Here is a 16,772-nt window from a genome sequence, read left to right as displayed (position 1 = left end):
GAATACATCCACGGTATAAAAGCAACCAAAAGGAGAACCTGTGGCTCTCAACTTGGGAGCGTGGATACCCCTACCTAAGTCCGGCACTGCCTCAACTTGTGTCAGTCCTCTCGCGGTCATCTTTCCTGTATGACAACTATTGTTCTTTTCCGACCCCAACGGAATTAGGTTTTCAGGTTCTTCGAAGTCTTTCATTTTCGTGTCCTTCCTGGCCCTTGCCTTTCTTTTATCGTTATCTTCATTCTTCGAAGTATCGGACCTTCCTTAATCCCTTCCGATTGGCGTTAAGAGAGGATGTTTGCCCAATTTTTCTTCCACTTAAAATAACACACACACACCACCACCACCACCACCACCACCACCACCACCACCACCACCACCACGTGTCACTCACCCCTAGAAGCAACCCACCATTAAAGATAATTATTTGATTTAATAGGTATTTGAAACATCAAGAAGTTTTCTGAAATTATATCACTACCGAGTCCGTTTAGTTTGTGGCGATAGAGCACTGGCTTTCTGAACCCATGTGGGTGGGTTCAATCCCGACTCAGTCCGATGGTACATAAAGGTGCTCAATAACGACCGCCTCGTGGCGGTAGATATACCTGCATGTAAAAGTACTCGTGCAGGACAAACTTTCCAACATTTCAGCGCTTGCGGAAACAGTAACAGTTAGTTAAATGGGACATAACGCCAAGAACATTATTAATTTTTGTTGTTGGATACCCACTTCCTTTACCAATATGGAACAAAAAATTTCGTCTATGCAGGTGATCGAGCCATAACTGTTCAAGATGATTTCGAGTTCCTCGAGCAGAGCTCTCTGATGCTCTTGACACACCGCCTAAGATGCTTTCCATCTCAAGAATAGACAGGCTTTTCATACTTTGAAAGTCAACTGGGAATAAATTCCACCGGAACACTGCAGTACCCCCAAGTATCTGGGAGTTACTCTTTTATTTATTTATTTATTTATTTATTTATTTATTTATTTATTTATTTATTTATTTATTTATTTATTTATTTATTTATCTGGGAAACCAAAACAGCGAGAAGCCGAATTACAGAGTTCCGCAATGAAATACATATTTACAATAGAGTAGCACAAGGCAAGCATAAAGAAAAGTGGAAGAATAATGACGAAAAAACATCTAACGATAAATATAGAGGAAAAAATTAAAAACTAACATAATTAGAGACACAACATACAAAAACAAAAAATAAAGGCTAAAGAAACAACGAGAAAAATTGTTGAACGTAAAACGAAGAGAAGAACTTATAGCTAGGCACAGTAAGATAAATACAGATATAACACTTAAGTAATGGTATAGTACAGTAAAAAATAAATATTATATTATGTACAAAAGAGAGGACAGCAATGAGAAGAGAAAAAAGGAATATGAAGAAAATGAACTAGGTTAAGTTAAGGAAGAATCGATTAAAGGAGGCATACGAAGAAAAAAAAATCGAAATTTTGTGAACGTTTGGCGGATGATTTGTTGAGTAGTGTTGAGGCTGAAATTACTGAAGAATCAAGAACACCATCGGCTAGTTGGTAGAGATCATTTTCCACACAAAATAGCTGCAGTGGGCGCGAAGAAGGAAGGACACGCGCATGCGTAAGTGCAAGTTTTGCTACGACAACACCGGCCGTGTTGTGAAGACCGTAAATTGCCATAAATGTGACGTAGATCTTTGTATAGGAGAACTTTTTGAGTGTTGGCATACCAAAGCTAGGTATTTTGAGTAACAGTGTGTAATTCTGTTGTTCAGTGACTGAAAACTCTCCAACTTTTCTGAGTGAATTAGAAATTCAAGTGCGTGAACAAGGATAATAAAATTTACCGATATTGTATCCTGGGTTCCTTTCCAATGCTGAAGGTAAGCATTTTTGAATTGATTTCGTGCGATAGTCCACATTTTATAGAATTTTATAGAATTTGTATATGAAATTGTTTATTTATATTGCAAAAACTGACAGAACTGTGATTTTTTCGGAGAGTTTAAATCACGGCGGCACAGGGTAGGGAGCTATCTTGACTCGTCTTGGTTAATAGTGTTTTAACGTTATCCAAGAAACATCACAGGGAGGTCCCATACGTTGTTTTCCATGTAAGGTGCACGTTGGGAAATGTTGATGATAATGGCAGGCCACGTTTCCTGCTGCGATTCACAATCGAGTTCGGGACTTTTTACTATAACGGCAGACTCACTTGCCTGCTGCCATTCAGAATGGAGATGGGGTGTTTTCATTATAAAGGCAGGCCCCTTTTCCTAATGCCAGTCACAATCGAGTTGGGGAGATTTGATTATAATCGAGAAATGCAGCCCTATCTAACATATAAGGGATCGATGTACGACAGAAGTCATAGGACCAAAGTTGTAGATCTCTTCAAACTGAGCTACGAATGTGCTGTCTGTTTTCTGATACGACATACCATTTAGCCACCAAATACCCTGAAACGAAGGTCTGCGCCGTCATATTTCAATATTTTACACTGTTGAACACCTTGGAATTCTTCTTCAATGGAAAGGGAGTGCAGTTTTGGGGATTAGCTGTCGCATACATACGGAGAAATTGAAGAAGAAAGTTGACGTTAATTGAAGATAGGTTAATAATTGAGGACAGCCGGATAGGAAAAATGTGTCATTATCGAGTGGTTGTATTGGGAAAATGAAATGTTCCTCACTAAATTGTGATAATGTGAGTTGCAGATATAAGAAAGCGGTAACAGAGGAGAAATTTAGGTGCAGGTATTTCTGATACCACTGATACGGTCTTGAATTGACCTAACATGGATAAATATCTGAAAACTTGGCAAAATAAACGATATTACACACAGCGGAACTCCTACAAATTTATTTATATAGTTATGTTTATACAGTATGTATCTTTCTCTCTTAACTGTAATGCAAGAAATTAAAGCAGAAAACGGGAGTAGAAGAGATATACTGTACAATAAAAATTATAGCAAATGCCAAAAAACACCTTACGGTGTTGAATGGGTTACAATACACGGTGTTGTTGAAATATTAACAATCACCCTTAGCTCCATTCGAAGACGATTGTAACCTCCAACGGTATTTCCCAAATATCCTGCAGAATGGCAGCTTGGCGCCTCTCTCGCCTTCTTTCTAACGAACAACCATGGGTTTACAGGAATAATGACGAAAATGACTTGAGGTTACTTCCCTGCAGGCAAGCAGCCAGAGACGTTGCCATGGTAATCGGTAGGTTCGTTGTCGGTCTGCGCGGGTGTCCGCCACTCAATTAAGAGCATGAAACCCGCAAATAATAGTAATTTCCTCCGTCATTTGAAGAGGAAGCGAAATTATGTACATAACAAATGTTGTTTAAGGCGAAAGGATGTTTCACATATAGTACACGGATTTTACAGAAAATCAATAGTGTAAGAGAAAATTTAAAGACCTGTTATGGTTTTCCTGTAATCCCCAAGTCTATTCAGTGATTTTTAAAGTATGTGCATACCTCAACCTGCTCCTGAATGAGTATACTCTAAATATTACGTTTGGTCGAGATCTATCCAGCCGTTTTGCCGTGATGGTGGAACAGACAGACGAACGGAAAAACTTAAGCTAAACACCACTGATACGGTTTTGAATTGACCTAAAATGGATAAATATCTAAAAACTTGGCAAAATAAACGAAATTACAGACAGCGTAAACCCTGCAACGTTATTTATATAGTTATGTACTGTATATACAGTATGTACTGTACTTTTCTCCCTTTACTGTAGCGCTCCTCGCTTCTGACACGATAAATAAATATACTTACCCATTCAGCCACCGGAGTTATTAGATTGACAGAAAATCACCGCTATACTTTATATGTGCCAGGTAGTCGCCAGTGATTTTGTTAAGAGTTATCACTTTTTCTGGATAGCCAATGCTAAATTTCTTAAAGAGTTGTCGGGAGTCTTGGATGTTGTTTAATAACTTACCACTGAGAGAAATACCGGATGCTGTGTTCCAGGGAGCCTGGTGTACATCTTCCAGCCCATTGGCAGTGCCGTCTCCGGTATCCTGACAGAGCCTTTGGGTCGCAAACGCTCCATGATTCTGGTGAACATCACACCTCTTGTAGGCTGGTTGCTTCTCTACTTCGCTGAGTCAGTCACCATGTTGTACGTGGCCAACGCCATCATGGGGCTGGGGATAGGGTTCATGGAGGCGCCTGTACTCACCTACGTGGGAGAGATCAGCCAGCCTCACCTGCGCGGAATTCTCACAGCGTATACAGGTACAAGTATAAATATTCTTACCGTCTTTGTTAGCCTGAAGTTTGGAGTATTCTCACGAGTTTAGCCTGCTTAATATTTAGTGTACGTTTGGTGTTGATAACATGGCTTTCAGGGTATTCTGGCAGATGTAGCCAGCCAACATTTTAGAATATTTCTACCCCTTTATCTTACTTAAATTTTAGGTTATTTTCCCCACTTTATCTCAACTGAAGTTTTGGACTAATGTTATTGCTGTATCTTATAACTTTCGGGATACTTTCACTATGCTATCTCATTTAACTTTCGGACTATTTTCGCTGTTTGTTCTCACCTCGCTTTCGGGTTATTTACACGGATTTTTCTCACGTTCTAGACTAATTCCACTACTTTATCTACATTAATTTCAGGCCTAGTTTCACTGATTTATCTCAGTTTACTTTAGGAATGTTTTCATTGCTTTGTTTTACTTAATTTTCGGGTTATTTTCACTTCTTTATCCGTTTTAACTTTCGAGCTACTTTTACTGATTTATCTCATTTAACATCCCGGATATTTTTACTTCATTAACTCACTTAACTTTGGGGCTCTTTCCACAGTTTTATCTCACTTAACATTCGAGCAGTTTTCCCTACATTCAGTCTAATTTCACAGCTTTAGTTAGTCTTACAACCGTAGTCATTTTTACTTTTGGAGTATTATCATAGTTTTGGCTGATCTAATGTTCCTGGCGTCCTCATGGTTTTAACCATTCGCGCAGATTTAGGCAACCAGTCTTTTTGAGTTCTCCATGTTCTTGGTCATCCTAATTTTCTGAATAAATTAAAGAATTTAGTTATTCCAGTTTCAGAATGTAATCAAGATGTCCGGAAGGTAATTTTGGGACATTCTCACAAATTTCATTCTTACTGATTCAATCAGCCTAACTCTCGACGTATTTGCACACGTTTTCCCTACTTACCTTTTCAAGTATTATCACCACTCATACCTTCACTATCGTAACATTCAAGATGTTTTCATAAATTTACCCCACTTACCTTTCGGTAGTCTAACTACTGCTCTTGTAAATTCTGTCTCTTAGAATCCTTACAATCAATGAAGATTTAAAATGACCTCCACTCGTTGATTATTATCTCAAAATCTCTGAGTGAGGTAGGAGTGTATCAGTTAACATTCCTTAGGCAGACCAGGTAATAAGTGTCTGGAAATTTATAGTCCGTTTTGGTTGAAAGCGTCCTGCGCGAGAAATGGTTGCGCATGCAGTGGTGGGAGCTATCGTCCCCCCACTCCTACAGCAGGTCCAGTCGCCAGGCTAGCGTTGAAGTGAAAATGTCTCTCAAGCGGCGCGTGTTGTTACGTGCGGGCTAAGTTGAAATTACTGAAGTGACGAGCATGGCTTCTAGGTCCTCTTCTAAATCTGGGAGACCACTGCGAGGCTAGGCACGTGAAAGTGTTTATACCATGAGTGAACATATGAAACATATCATCCAGATCTCAATCACACTGAGTCGGTTTGGGGAGATATCAAAGGAGAGGTCCGTGATAAGAATATATCTCACCGGGCGAGTTGGCCGTGCGCGTAGAGGCGCGCGGCTGTGAGCTTCCATCCGGGAGATAGTAGGTTCGAATCCCACTATCGGCAGCCCTGAAGATGGTTTTCCGTGGTTTCCCATTTTCACACCAGGCAAATGCTGGGGCTGTACCTTAATTAAGGCCACGGCCGCTTCCTTCCAACTCCTAGGCCTTTCCTATCCCATCGTCGCCATAAGACCTATCTGTGTCGGTGCGACGTAAAGCCCCTAGCAAAAAAATATATATATCTCAATTAATAGTAATACAGCATAATTAGTTTTTAGCATAAAAATGTGTGCCATAGCATCTCTAATGCCTTCACTGTTCATAAATGACGCGCTCCTATTCCCAATATAAATAAAAATGCTTATTCTGTACGAAATATTTCTCTGTCTTATAGATCACTCGTGACTTGACAGCAGACACACTCGACAAAAAGGAAGCTCTTTGCGGATATTGCTTGCACAGTATTCGCAAGACAAACGGAAAAAAATGTTGCGACCACGTAAAAGACACTGAGCAGGAATACTGGGAGCGTGACAACATGCATAAGGAATTAGAATTAGACCAGTCCGACATCAACCTCGGTGAAACTTCAGATGACACTAATTCAGACGAGAGTGAAGATTATTCTGAATAATTTGTAAATAAGATCCCCGAACTCCGAATATTAAACAAAAGTGATCATAGAACACGTAAGAAATCCGATAATATTTTTGCTCTGATTTTATGAGACAGATTTATATTGTCTATTGTTCCGGAGCATTTTATTGCTGTTTTCGTTGTTTTTGTTGCTGCTGTTGCTGTAGGAGACCTGTTCTCTGTCATAACAATAGCAGGTTATTCAAGAGTATTATATATTATTATATTTCTTCTGATGGACAAGAAAAGTAGACATTGTTAATGTTATTATGAAAGTAGCTGAAGTATTTCTACTAATGCTTCTTCTCTGCATTTTCCCGACAAATTTGCATTAATTAATCTCTTTTATACGTATTTCACCAGAAATCACGTTAAGTAGATTATATCTCCAGGCTGTCAGTGGAAACAACTTCCTCCTATTCGTTAGGCGATTGATGAACTGATAGCGCGTACCGATGCGCCTTTCCTTGGTATACAGTACAGTACAGTTTCAAACGAACTTCCTTTATTCGCAGTATTACCAGTTGCAAGTTACTGTCTTATGTTCAATTGATTTTCTACCAAATGGTTCAAACCTTTCAATTTTATATAACAGATTTCATATTCGTAAGAATGTATAATAAGAATGTATAAGAATAAATTAAAGGCTACAGAGTGCCAAAATATTGACCTCCACTTTTACTATACACTGAGATTTATTTCACGTTGTGTCGAAAGCATCATCCGATATGAATTCTTTTAGGCATGACCCTCTGATTTCTTGACGTCACCAACATTTACGACGAAAGTTACGAAGTATTTCCGTACTGGAATAGAACTGAAATTTTAGAATGTTATGCTCAAAGGCCTGTGTAGTTAATTGACAAGGTTTTAAGGTAGACAATCGAAATATAAGACTCGATTTGTACAATGTACGGTACTATTTTATTTTCACTAGTTTATCATATTAAGTAATTCCTACACCTTTGAGTTAGTGTGATGTATGTACACCAATGAGCCATTGCATAATGACCACCCCGACCCGGGAATGTATCGCGCCTAAGCTTTCCACACTATTTCAGTCAGTTCCCAGGGCTACGTCCGCTGCCTGAACTCGACTGTGTCAGCTGGAGGAAAGGTTCAAGTTCTTCCCCCACCACCAGCGCGAACGCTCCCATAGTTCCTCGCACACGAGGCCAGGCCACACCTCCGGTCGTCCAGAAAGACGCTTACTACGAAGATGGACTATAGCAGATCACTATCTGTTCAGTACTGGGAAGGGAGTGTATTCGGAGTAATTCTCGAGTCATATTTCTTTTACAAGTTTCAGTATAGTTCCAGTAGGTTATAATTATAAACTAGAGCATGAAACGTTCCGTTTTAAGAATCTTAGAATATTCAAGCTTCCACTTTTGAAAGGAGTAACATGGTAACAACTTCAAAGAAACCTGTAACTGCCTGTGGAATGAGTACTACAAAATACTACACAATGTCATGATTTGCCGTAGGCTTTTACGAACAGTCAAGTAATTTTTAGAATGGGTTACGCATTACGTGGCCATACCACTGAAGTCGGAACTCACGCATCTTTGTCTACAATCGGAGCAAGTCGTATGATTTTCCGGATTTCTATGTTGGTGACATCATCTAGCCAAGTCAGGCCAAGTGACCAATGTCGAGTCATTTGGGTGACTGGATTCCTTATCACGAAGATACTAAACATACTTGATAGAAAAGCTCTATTATTAATAAAAGTTCAACGTGGTGTAACTACCCGGAATCCCTCCCTAGAAAAAGAAAAATGTCGGTGGTGCAGCAGCCCGTTAATAACTTTGCCTACTATAGCGACTGCTTCCCATCCAGTAGACCTGCAGATATTGGAGTGGTCAACGTAACGAAATCCTCAATCGTTTTGGTTGGATTTCAAGGCCCGGTTTGCTGACTCTCGAATCAGACAGATCCTCAGTTGGTCTCACGAGGCTGAGAGAACCCCGTTCGAGACCTCAGTCCAGAAATAAAATCCCTAGTCTGGTCGGGAGTTGTAACCGCTGTCTTCGGGCAGAGACAGATACGGTATCCCCACACCTATAGGCTGGCACCTTTATAGAGATCAAAACATGGTTTATTATTATTATTATTATTATTATTATTATTATTATTATTATTATTATTATTATTATTATTATTATTATTATTATTATTATAGTTCCGTTTGGGCCTGCTATGGAGCACGTGGTTCTTATCTCTAGCAGCTTTCTTCTTTGACCAGTACTCCTTTATTATTATTATTATTATTATTATTATTATTATTATTATTATTATTATTATTATTATTATTATTATTATTATTATTATTTAATGGTTTCAGGTGTACTAGCACAGCTGGGCTACTTTATGGTTTACATGTTGGGAGCTGTGATGCACTGGCGACCTGCTGCCGCTGTAAGTGCCAGCATTCCGATCATCAGCGTGCTCTGTATGATGTGGGTGAGTATTATATTATTAAATGAGTGACATTTAACTTTAAATATTTTCAAACAATTTTAGTTCTTAAGTTCATGTATACATATAGTCATCGAAGAGCTGTATTCTCCTGTTGCCTTTGACCCTTAGTGTCGTGAGCCATCTGATTCTTTCAGCCAGGTCTTAAATTCCCTCTCGTCTGCTAGCCACTCAATGATGTAATTCCTCCATTCTATACATAATCGCCCTTTCGTCCTCGTTCCTTCTGCTCTAGCTCTCGAAATTTGGTTCATCATCATCTTCTTAGCGTTTGTCCCACAATGGAGCAGGATCCACAGTTTTGCAAGCCAATCTCCACTTGGTACTATTAAGTGCATCGTTTGGAACAAGGTGAGCATAGCCCGTGTCTTCTTGAAGACGATCAAGTCAGCGTTTCTTGGACCGACCAGATGGCGTGATACAAAGTGCCGTCTGTACAATAGATGTACTTTCTCTACGCATTGCGTGGCCACACCACCGAAGTCGGGTTTCACACATCTTGTCTACAATCGGAGCAAATCCTATGATTTTCCGGATTTCTGTGTTGGTGACATGATCTAGCCAAGTCAGGGAAAGTAACCAGCGAAGCATGCGCATCTAAATGACATCAAGTGCTTGTTCGTGCTTGACTGCTGCTGGCCAGCATTCAGAGCCATACAGAGCGACAGGGCAAACAATATTCCTGTAAACCTTATACTTCAGATGGATTGGTATCCGACGATCGCAGAGAACACCAGTAGCTTGCCGTCACTTCATCAAGGCTGCATTTACTCGTGCACGGGCATCTGGAATAGTGTCACACCCAGCGTTGATCAAAGAACCAAGATATTTAAAACTGTTATACTTTATTTAGATCTTCGCCATCTATCTGAATGGTTCCATTCGTCTGCGGACCGCACTCCATGTACTCAGTTTTCTTGGTATCCAGTCGAAGTCCATGTTCTGTTAGTCTTTCATTCCCCTTCTGAACCTGCTCTTGAATCTGTTGACGCTCCTCAGCAGCCAGTAGGACATCGTCAGCATACAGGAAAGAACATGGGAGGGAGGGAGGGAATGACTGCATATCGGAGGTGACTGTGACTGTGACAGGGACGATCCCTGGTGGACACCAACCCAAACAGGGAATGGCGGTTGTCACATAAGAAATATACTTACCAGTGGCAATAATTTATTGTGGAAGGGAGAAGCCCACTCCAAAAGTGGATTATAAAAGGCCTGGAACTAGTAGTAAAATTTCCGCTCTCTTATCTATATCTTATAAAATCAGAAACACCAGTTAAAATAAATTAATTTAATAAATCTATTTGAATTTAAGTATCACATATGTAATTAAGGAACAGCCTTAAATGTTAATATCTGTTGCTAAGTAAAATTAGTGAGCTCAACTGATTAACTAGGGATACTGAGTTTGCTGATAATCAAATTTTAAAAGTCTTGAATGAGGTACCTCGATCCGAAGGAAACCAAATATTTACTTAAATTCTAACTAGAAGAAATAGATTATTACTAAAGAGAAAATAATATCCGGAACCCCAAAATTATTTCAGTTCGGTGAGTCTAGTAATATAATATCAGATTAAAAGAAACAATCTCTCAACATTTAAGGATCAAGAAAACAGGTGAAAAAAATTTAAGTTTGAGTCAGATCAAATTTGATGATCAGTTTGGATTCTGCCACGAAGTCACAAGCTAAATGTCCACAAGGAAAAGTTATCCAGTCATCAACTTTTTGGTAACATCTGAAGTCACTCGTTGTTAACAAAAAACAAGGGAAGGCCTTAAAAAACAAGTTATCATCAAAAAACGTAAGAAGCTGGCAACAACCAAAACAATAGCCAAGACCAAATGTAACGTATCGAAAAACAAGCCTGAGGCAAGGTACTGTAATAATTTTGAGGTTGCAGTTACATAAGAATAAATGTGAAGCTGTGCAATACTATACATTTTAGGCCTTCAATCAATCACTACTGATCTGCATTTAGGGCAGTCGCCCAGGTGGCAGATTCCCTATCTGTTGTTTTCCTAGCCTTTTCTTAAATGATCGCAAAGAAATTGGAAATTTATTGAACGTCTCCCTTGGTAAGTTATTCCAATCCCTAACTTCCCTTCCTATAAACGAATATTTGCCCCAATTTGTCCTCTTGAATTCCAACTTTATCTTCATATTGTGATATTTCCTACTTTTAAAGACACCATCCAAACTTATTCGTCTACTGATGTTCTCCCACGCCATCTCTCCACTGACAGCTCGGAACATACCACTTAGTCAAGCAGCTCGTCTCCTTTCTCCCAAGTCTTCCCAGCCCAAACTTTGCAACATTTTTATAACACTACTCTTTTGTCGGAAGTCGCCCAGGCCTAACCTCACTTACACGAGGATGTTAAATGGTCTTAAATTAACTTTACCAAGGATTAAATAAGGAAACAGTATTTAACTTTCATATAATGATGATAGTAGAAGAAAACATTGATTTTAGCGGATATCGTGACTTCGAATAGAGTCGATAGAATATGAGATTTAGTTCACAGTGCGATAAAATTTACACCAAATTTTACCTATATCAATCAGTACTTTTAGTTAGAGGTTCCGGAATAAATACCACAGATTAACATATACTTAAACATTACTAGGCCTAAATTGCCGTAGAAGAAAACAACTTATCCCACATTAAAATTCAGGAGAAGAATAAGTTCGCCGGCTGGTGCCGATGCAAGAAAGGGTGAACAACCCTTTTAATCCAACAACGATCCTTAACGCGGATCATAATCCTTTCCTCTTCCCATCCTTTTTAGCAAGAAACACAACATTCCATATGAAGCAGACTCCATCACCGTATAGACAACTAATATCTTTTTTTTCGTTTGTCCGTCTCAGTAATTTACTTGATTGTCGCAGCTTATACTGGCAGCCGCAAGGAGCGCCACCAACTGGGTAGGACTTTGTTTACGAGGAACGCCAACAGGATGCGCTCCGATCCACACTCGTTTCAATTCAGAACGTAACACGAATTTTAAATTACTTGCCGAGGGAGTCCAAATTATTTAATAACGTCACATTCTCCTCCCGTAAAACTCGAAGGAGGGCGAGAATAGAGAACTGACATGGTATATCAGAATGTAGAGATGAGAAAATTCAGTTTTCTAGATAACTTTCCAAACACTGTCCCGAAATAAGGAGATTATTTCACATAAGTGATGCGAGAGATACAATTTTCAAGAGAAATGTCCACGAGGTGTAAGAATAATAAGTGGAGAACAGTCACCAACCAGAAAATAATACTAAAGCATGCATCTTACTTTACGTCATCACCACTTCCAAATGGTATATCAATCTGGTAGGAGGCACAGTTTCGCGATGATGATATGGCCAGGACCGCCATCACAATGCCAATGTTGTTGTTAATACTTTTAGTATACCTCAGTAGTTCATGATGAGTTGAAGCAATAGCACCACCAAACTTCGATTGCTTCTTCAGCTGAGATGATGTTAATTGGACGTCCATATAGCTGCAACATAACCAGAAGGCAACAGCGAAGAGTCAGAGGAGCTTGCAGTACCATTAATCCTGATTAGGAAGTTCTAGGTTCATCTGAGAATATCCCAAAATTGTTCGTTGTACTAAGTCCTTTAGTACCAATGTCAACTGGTGGACACAATTCCAGATGAATAAGTAAATTCTTTTAACTGACTGTTATTTGAATATAAAACTGTACATCGACAATTATGTGATGACATCACACAATTAAAGGTTCCTATTACCTTGTGCATTCACAACATTTTCATTACTTTAGGCCTGATTACCTTTAACATACATTTCATATATAACCTGAAGAAATAGTATATCAACTCCTTGTAATAATATTAACAAGCACCGAATCTTTCAAAATTACATGACTGCTATACAACACAGTAAAAGGAGATTGAAGCAATAACCTTAACTTCTTGATCAGGCACTTTTGATTTGGCTAAGGTGAACTCGCCTAATACGCTTGGTATTAGGGTCACTAACCAACAGAGTAACAGGGGTAAAAAATTCTAGGATGGTGCAAGGACCGGAAAAACGGGGAACTAACTTAGCAGCAAACTTATTTACGGCCTTGCTATGCGGATTTTTTACATTAACTTCATCACCGATGGCGAGCTTGGTAGGTCGGCGACCTTTATTGTATCTTTCGGCAACCTTTTGATAGGAAACAACTAATCTCTGCTTAGCCTTACGCCACATTTGCCGAATTTCATCCGGATTCCTGCTATCAGGGAGAAGCTGGTCAATATTCATTAGGTTAGACAGAGGAGAATTGGGCGTAAAATTAAACATGAGAGCCATGGGAGTTAGCATATGTGATTCATGAACCGCAGAGTTAAATGCATACTGCAACCAGTGGATGGAAGTATCCCACTTGGCATGATTATCACTATGAAATGCAATAAGAGCAGACTTCAGGTTTCTATTCATCCTCTCACTAAATGAAGGCTTAGGGTAATATGGCGTGGTGGTAACATGAGATATAGAGAGGTCAAAACAAAACTGTCTAAACAAATGAGAAGTAAGACTTCGCATTATCAGACACAATGAACTTGGGCGGTCCAAAAGATGAAAATATTGAGTTCAAGCAGCCAATGGTAGTGTGAGCGTTAGTAGAACGAGTCGGGAAGAGCCAGGAAAAACGGGTAAAACAGTCAACGCAGACAAGCATAAACCGGTGCCCCCGGGCCGTTCTAGGTAACGGACCTACGTGGTCTATAAAAAGCCGCTGCATGGGGCGAGTAGCATGAGATGAAGCTCACAAGCCAATGCGAGTGTTGACCGCAGGTTTACTAATAGCACACTGCTTACATGTTTTCACCAATTCTCTAATTTCAGTATCCATATTTTTCCAAATAAAGAAATGTCTGATCTTTTGTCTAGTTTTAAACACACCCAAGTGTCCTCCCAACGGAGTATCATGGTAATATTTGAAGACAACGGGGATGAGAATCTGAGGACAAACGATCTTCATCTTATGGTCATTTCGCGACTTGCAACACAGGATCTTATTTTTGAGGAAATAAGGTTTAACAGGTTTACCAGAGTTAATACTATCAATGATGGGTTTCAGCTCAGGATCCGCATATTGAAGCTTATTAATATCTTGATAAAACAGGGGAAAATCAGTCAATAGGGCGTTGACACACCCAGATGAGCACAAACATGAATCAGGGAATTTAGGAGTGGGAACTTCGTTGGTATTTTCCGAGACTTCACCAAACATACGACTCAAGCCATCCGCAATCACATTATCTGTGCCACGGATGTGTCGAACATCAAAATTGAGGGATCCAATCCGAATGGCCCATCTAGTCAGACGACCTGAACGACGGGGTCTATTGAGTACCCAAGACAAAGCCTGATTATCGGTCTCCGAAAGAAAATGAGAATGCTCAATATATGAACGGAATTTTTCCAATGAAAAGATCACAGCTAAACATTCCAGTTCATATACTGAATACTTAGATTCAATAGAACTTAGCGCTCTGGAAGCGTATGCGATGGGTCTCCTTCCTAGTTCAGTATCCTGAAGGAGTACACCAGCAATGGCGGAGCAGGATGCATCAGTTTGTACGATGAAGGGTTAAGTCCGGGATAGCAAGGACGGGAGCGTTAGCAAGAGCGAGTTTTAGAGCTTCAAAAGCCTTTTCCTGAGGTTGTTCCCAGATGAATTTAGTATTCTTACGTCTTAGGGAACTGAGGGGTGCAGCAATCTCGGCAAAATTTGGCACAAACTTCCGAAAGAAGTTTGCCATGCCCACAAATCGAGCGATACCCTCTTGATCCTTGGGGGGATTTTTTCATTTGTTCGTCTCAATAATTTACTTGATTTTCGCAGCTTATACTGGCAGCCGCAAGGAGCGCCACCAACTGGGTAGGACTTTGTTTACGAGGAACGCCAACAGGAAGCGCTCCGATGCACACTCGTTTCAATTCAGAACGTAACATGAATTTTAAATTACTTGCCGAGGGAGTCCAAATTCTTTAATAACGTCACAGCGGTGAAATTCCAGCAGAGCATCGGACGGCGCTGGTAGAGTTTTTATAGAGCAAATTTATCCGGCGGACATATTCCTCGGGGACGTCATGTGATCTAAGTGCATGATGAAGCAGTTCATGAATATCGCAGTCAAATGCTTTTTCCAGATCCAGAAAGGCAATGTGGAGTGGCCTTTTGTTTTTTCCCGGTTTCTTTCCATAAGCAACCGAGCTGCATGAATATAATCAATCGCTCCACATCCTTCCACAATTCTACACTGGTTCGGAGTGGCGTTGGCAATACTCCGTAGGCGCTGATCTATGATGCATTCGAAGAGCTGCATGGCATGAAATAGTAGGCGAATAGGCCGATGCGTTTCACAATCATTTACGTCACCCTTGCCCTTCCGAATAGGCACAGTAATGCTTGTTGACCAGGACGATGGTAGCACTTATTCTATGATAAACTGATTGAACAAGGTTGCAGTGAGCTCTGCACGTTGTTTTCCAAACATTTTCTACGCTTCAGCTGGAATATTGTGAGGTCCAGCGGCCTTTCTAGGTTTCATTTTTTGCATGACCTCCTGAACTTCCGAAGAGGTTATAAGTGGGACAAGTCCTGCGATTGGTGTTGCACTGTGTATTGGAGATGCGGGGATTCTTCAATGCAGATCTTGGAAAATTGCCTGTTCCAGTGTTCCAGGATTGCATTCGGTTACTGGAGTACTTTGTTCGCCTCATCCTTGATACACATTACATGTCTAGTATCTTAGTTTACGCCATGATGTGATCGAGCCAGTCGGTAAATACCTTTTTCTCCCTATGGTGTATCTAAACACTAATACAGACCCTTAAAATTTGCAGCCTTAGCTATAGCTACAGTTTTTTGTTCTCATTCTTAAGTCTCCTATATTATTTGAGGTCGCCATCAATGTCAGTCCTGCCAAATTTTGTAGGCACGCTTCTTCTCTTTTATCGCAGCCTGCACCTCGTCATTCCATCACCATGTTTGTTTATCTCTGTGTGGTTTGCCTGGTTTTGTAGTTCCCGAGGTATTAGATGATGATGTTCGGCGAGGTCTTCCCAAACCTTATAACTTGGCTGGTCTGTATTTGAATTTGGTGCGTTGAGAAATACAGCTGCTTGATCTCCCTTGTACCCATAGTTTCCTCCATTTGATACGACATGGTCCTGTCGTTTTCAGTCGTGGTTTTATCATAATGTTAAGGCGAAGATCCAAAACCAAGTCTATAACGAGCAGCGATGCTAACTGTTGGGATGACTTTGACATCGGTCACTCTCACGAGCTCACACCGACGGAGTAACCAATAGTCGACCTGAGTGTTTCGCCCACCACTGCTGTACATGTACAATGAGATGCGATGGTCTCCTCTTAAAATACGTGTTTGCGATGATGTGATCATATGTTACAGCACAATTCAAAGTGCCCATTTAGATATCCACCAATGAGCAGGTGCTCATTAAAGTCAATGGATCGTAGATGTGTATCGAGCATGTTCCAGAATTCATCCTTTTCCTCATCAAGGCACTCAGGTTGCGGAGCGTAGCATGAAACAACTCGTATCATGGTAGTCTCAGAGTCTATCTTGATTGAGTTCAGTCGGTCACTGATGCGATTAATTTCAACAACACTATCAGGAAGCTTCTCATGAACAGCTGAGACATGTTGGTTTCATTTGCGACCATTATAAAAGATCTTTTATCCTTCTCCAATATCACGGGCCATGGCACCAGTTCACTTGGTCTCTTGAAGGCAAGCGATGTCACGTCAACACGTCGTTTCTTGAGGGTATCATCTAGCTTGTC

General features: G+C 40.2%; 1 protein-coding gene across 3 annotated transcripts in view; it reads left to right on the top strand.

Annotated features, from left to right (window-relative positions):
* LOC136875621 (facilitated trehalose transporter Tret1) overlaps positions 1 to 16,772 on the top strand; it is a 95,968-nt gene that overhangs the window by 63,249 nt on the left and 15,947 nt on the right. For all 3 annotated transcript variants that reach the window (XM_067149160.2, XM_067149158.2, XM_067149159.2), the window contains 2 exons: positions 3,999 to 4,265; positions 8,804 to 8,922. In XM_067149160.2, coding sequence (XP_067005261.2) covers positions 3,999 to 4,265; positions 8,804 to 8,922 — 386 coding nt within the window. The remainder of the gene's footprint in view (positions 1 to 3,998; positions 4,266 to 8,803; positions 8,923 to 16,772) is intronic.

Source organism: Anabrus simplex, chromosome 6, assembly GCF_040414725.1.
Source record: "Anabrus simplex isolate iqAnaSimp1 chromosome 6, ASM4041472v1, whole genome shotgun sequence".
Lineage (NCBI taxonomy): Eukaryota > Metazoa > Arthropoda > Insecta > Orthoptera > Tettigoniidae > Anabrus > Anabrus simplex.
This window is presented reverse-complemented; position numbering and strand designations above follow the sequence as displayed.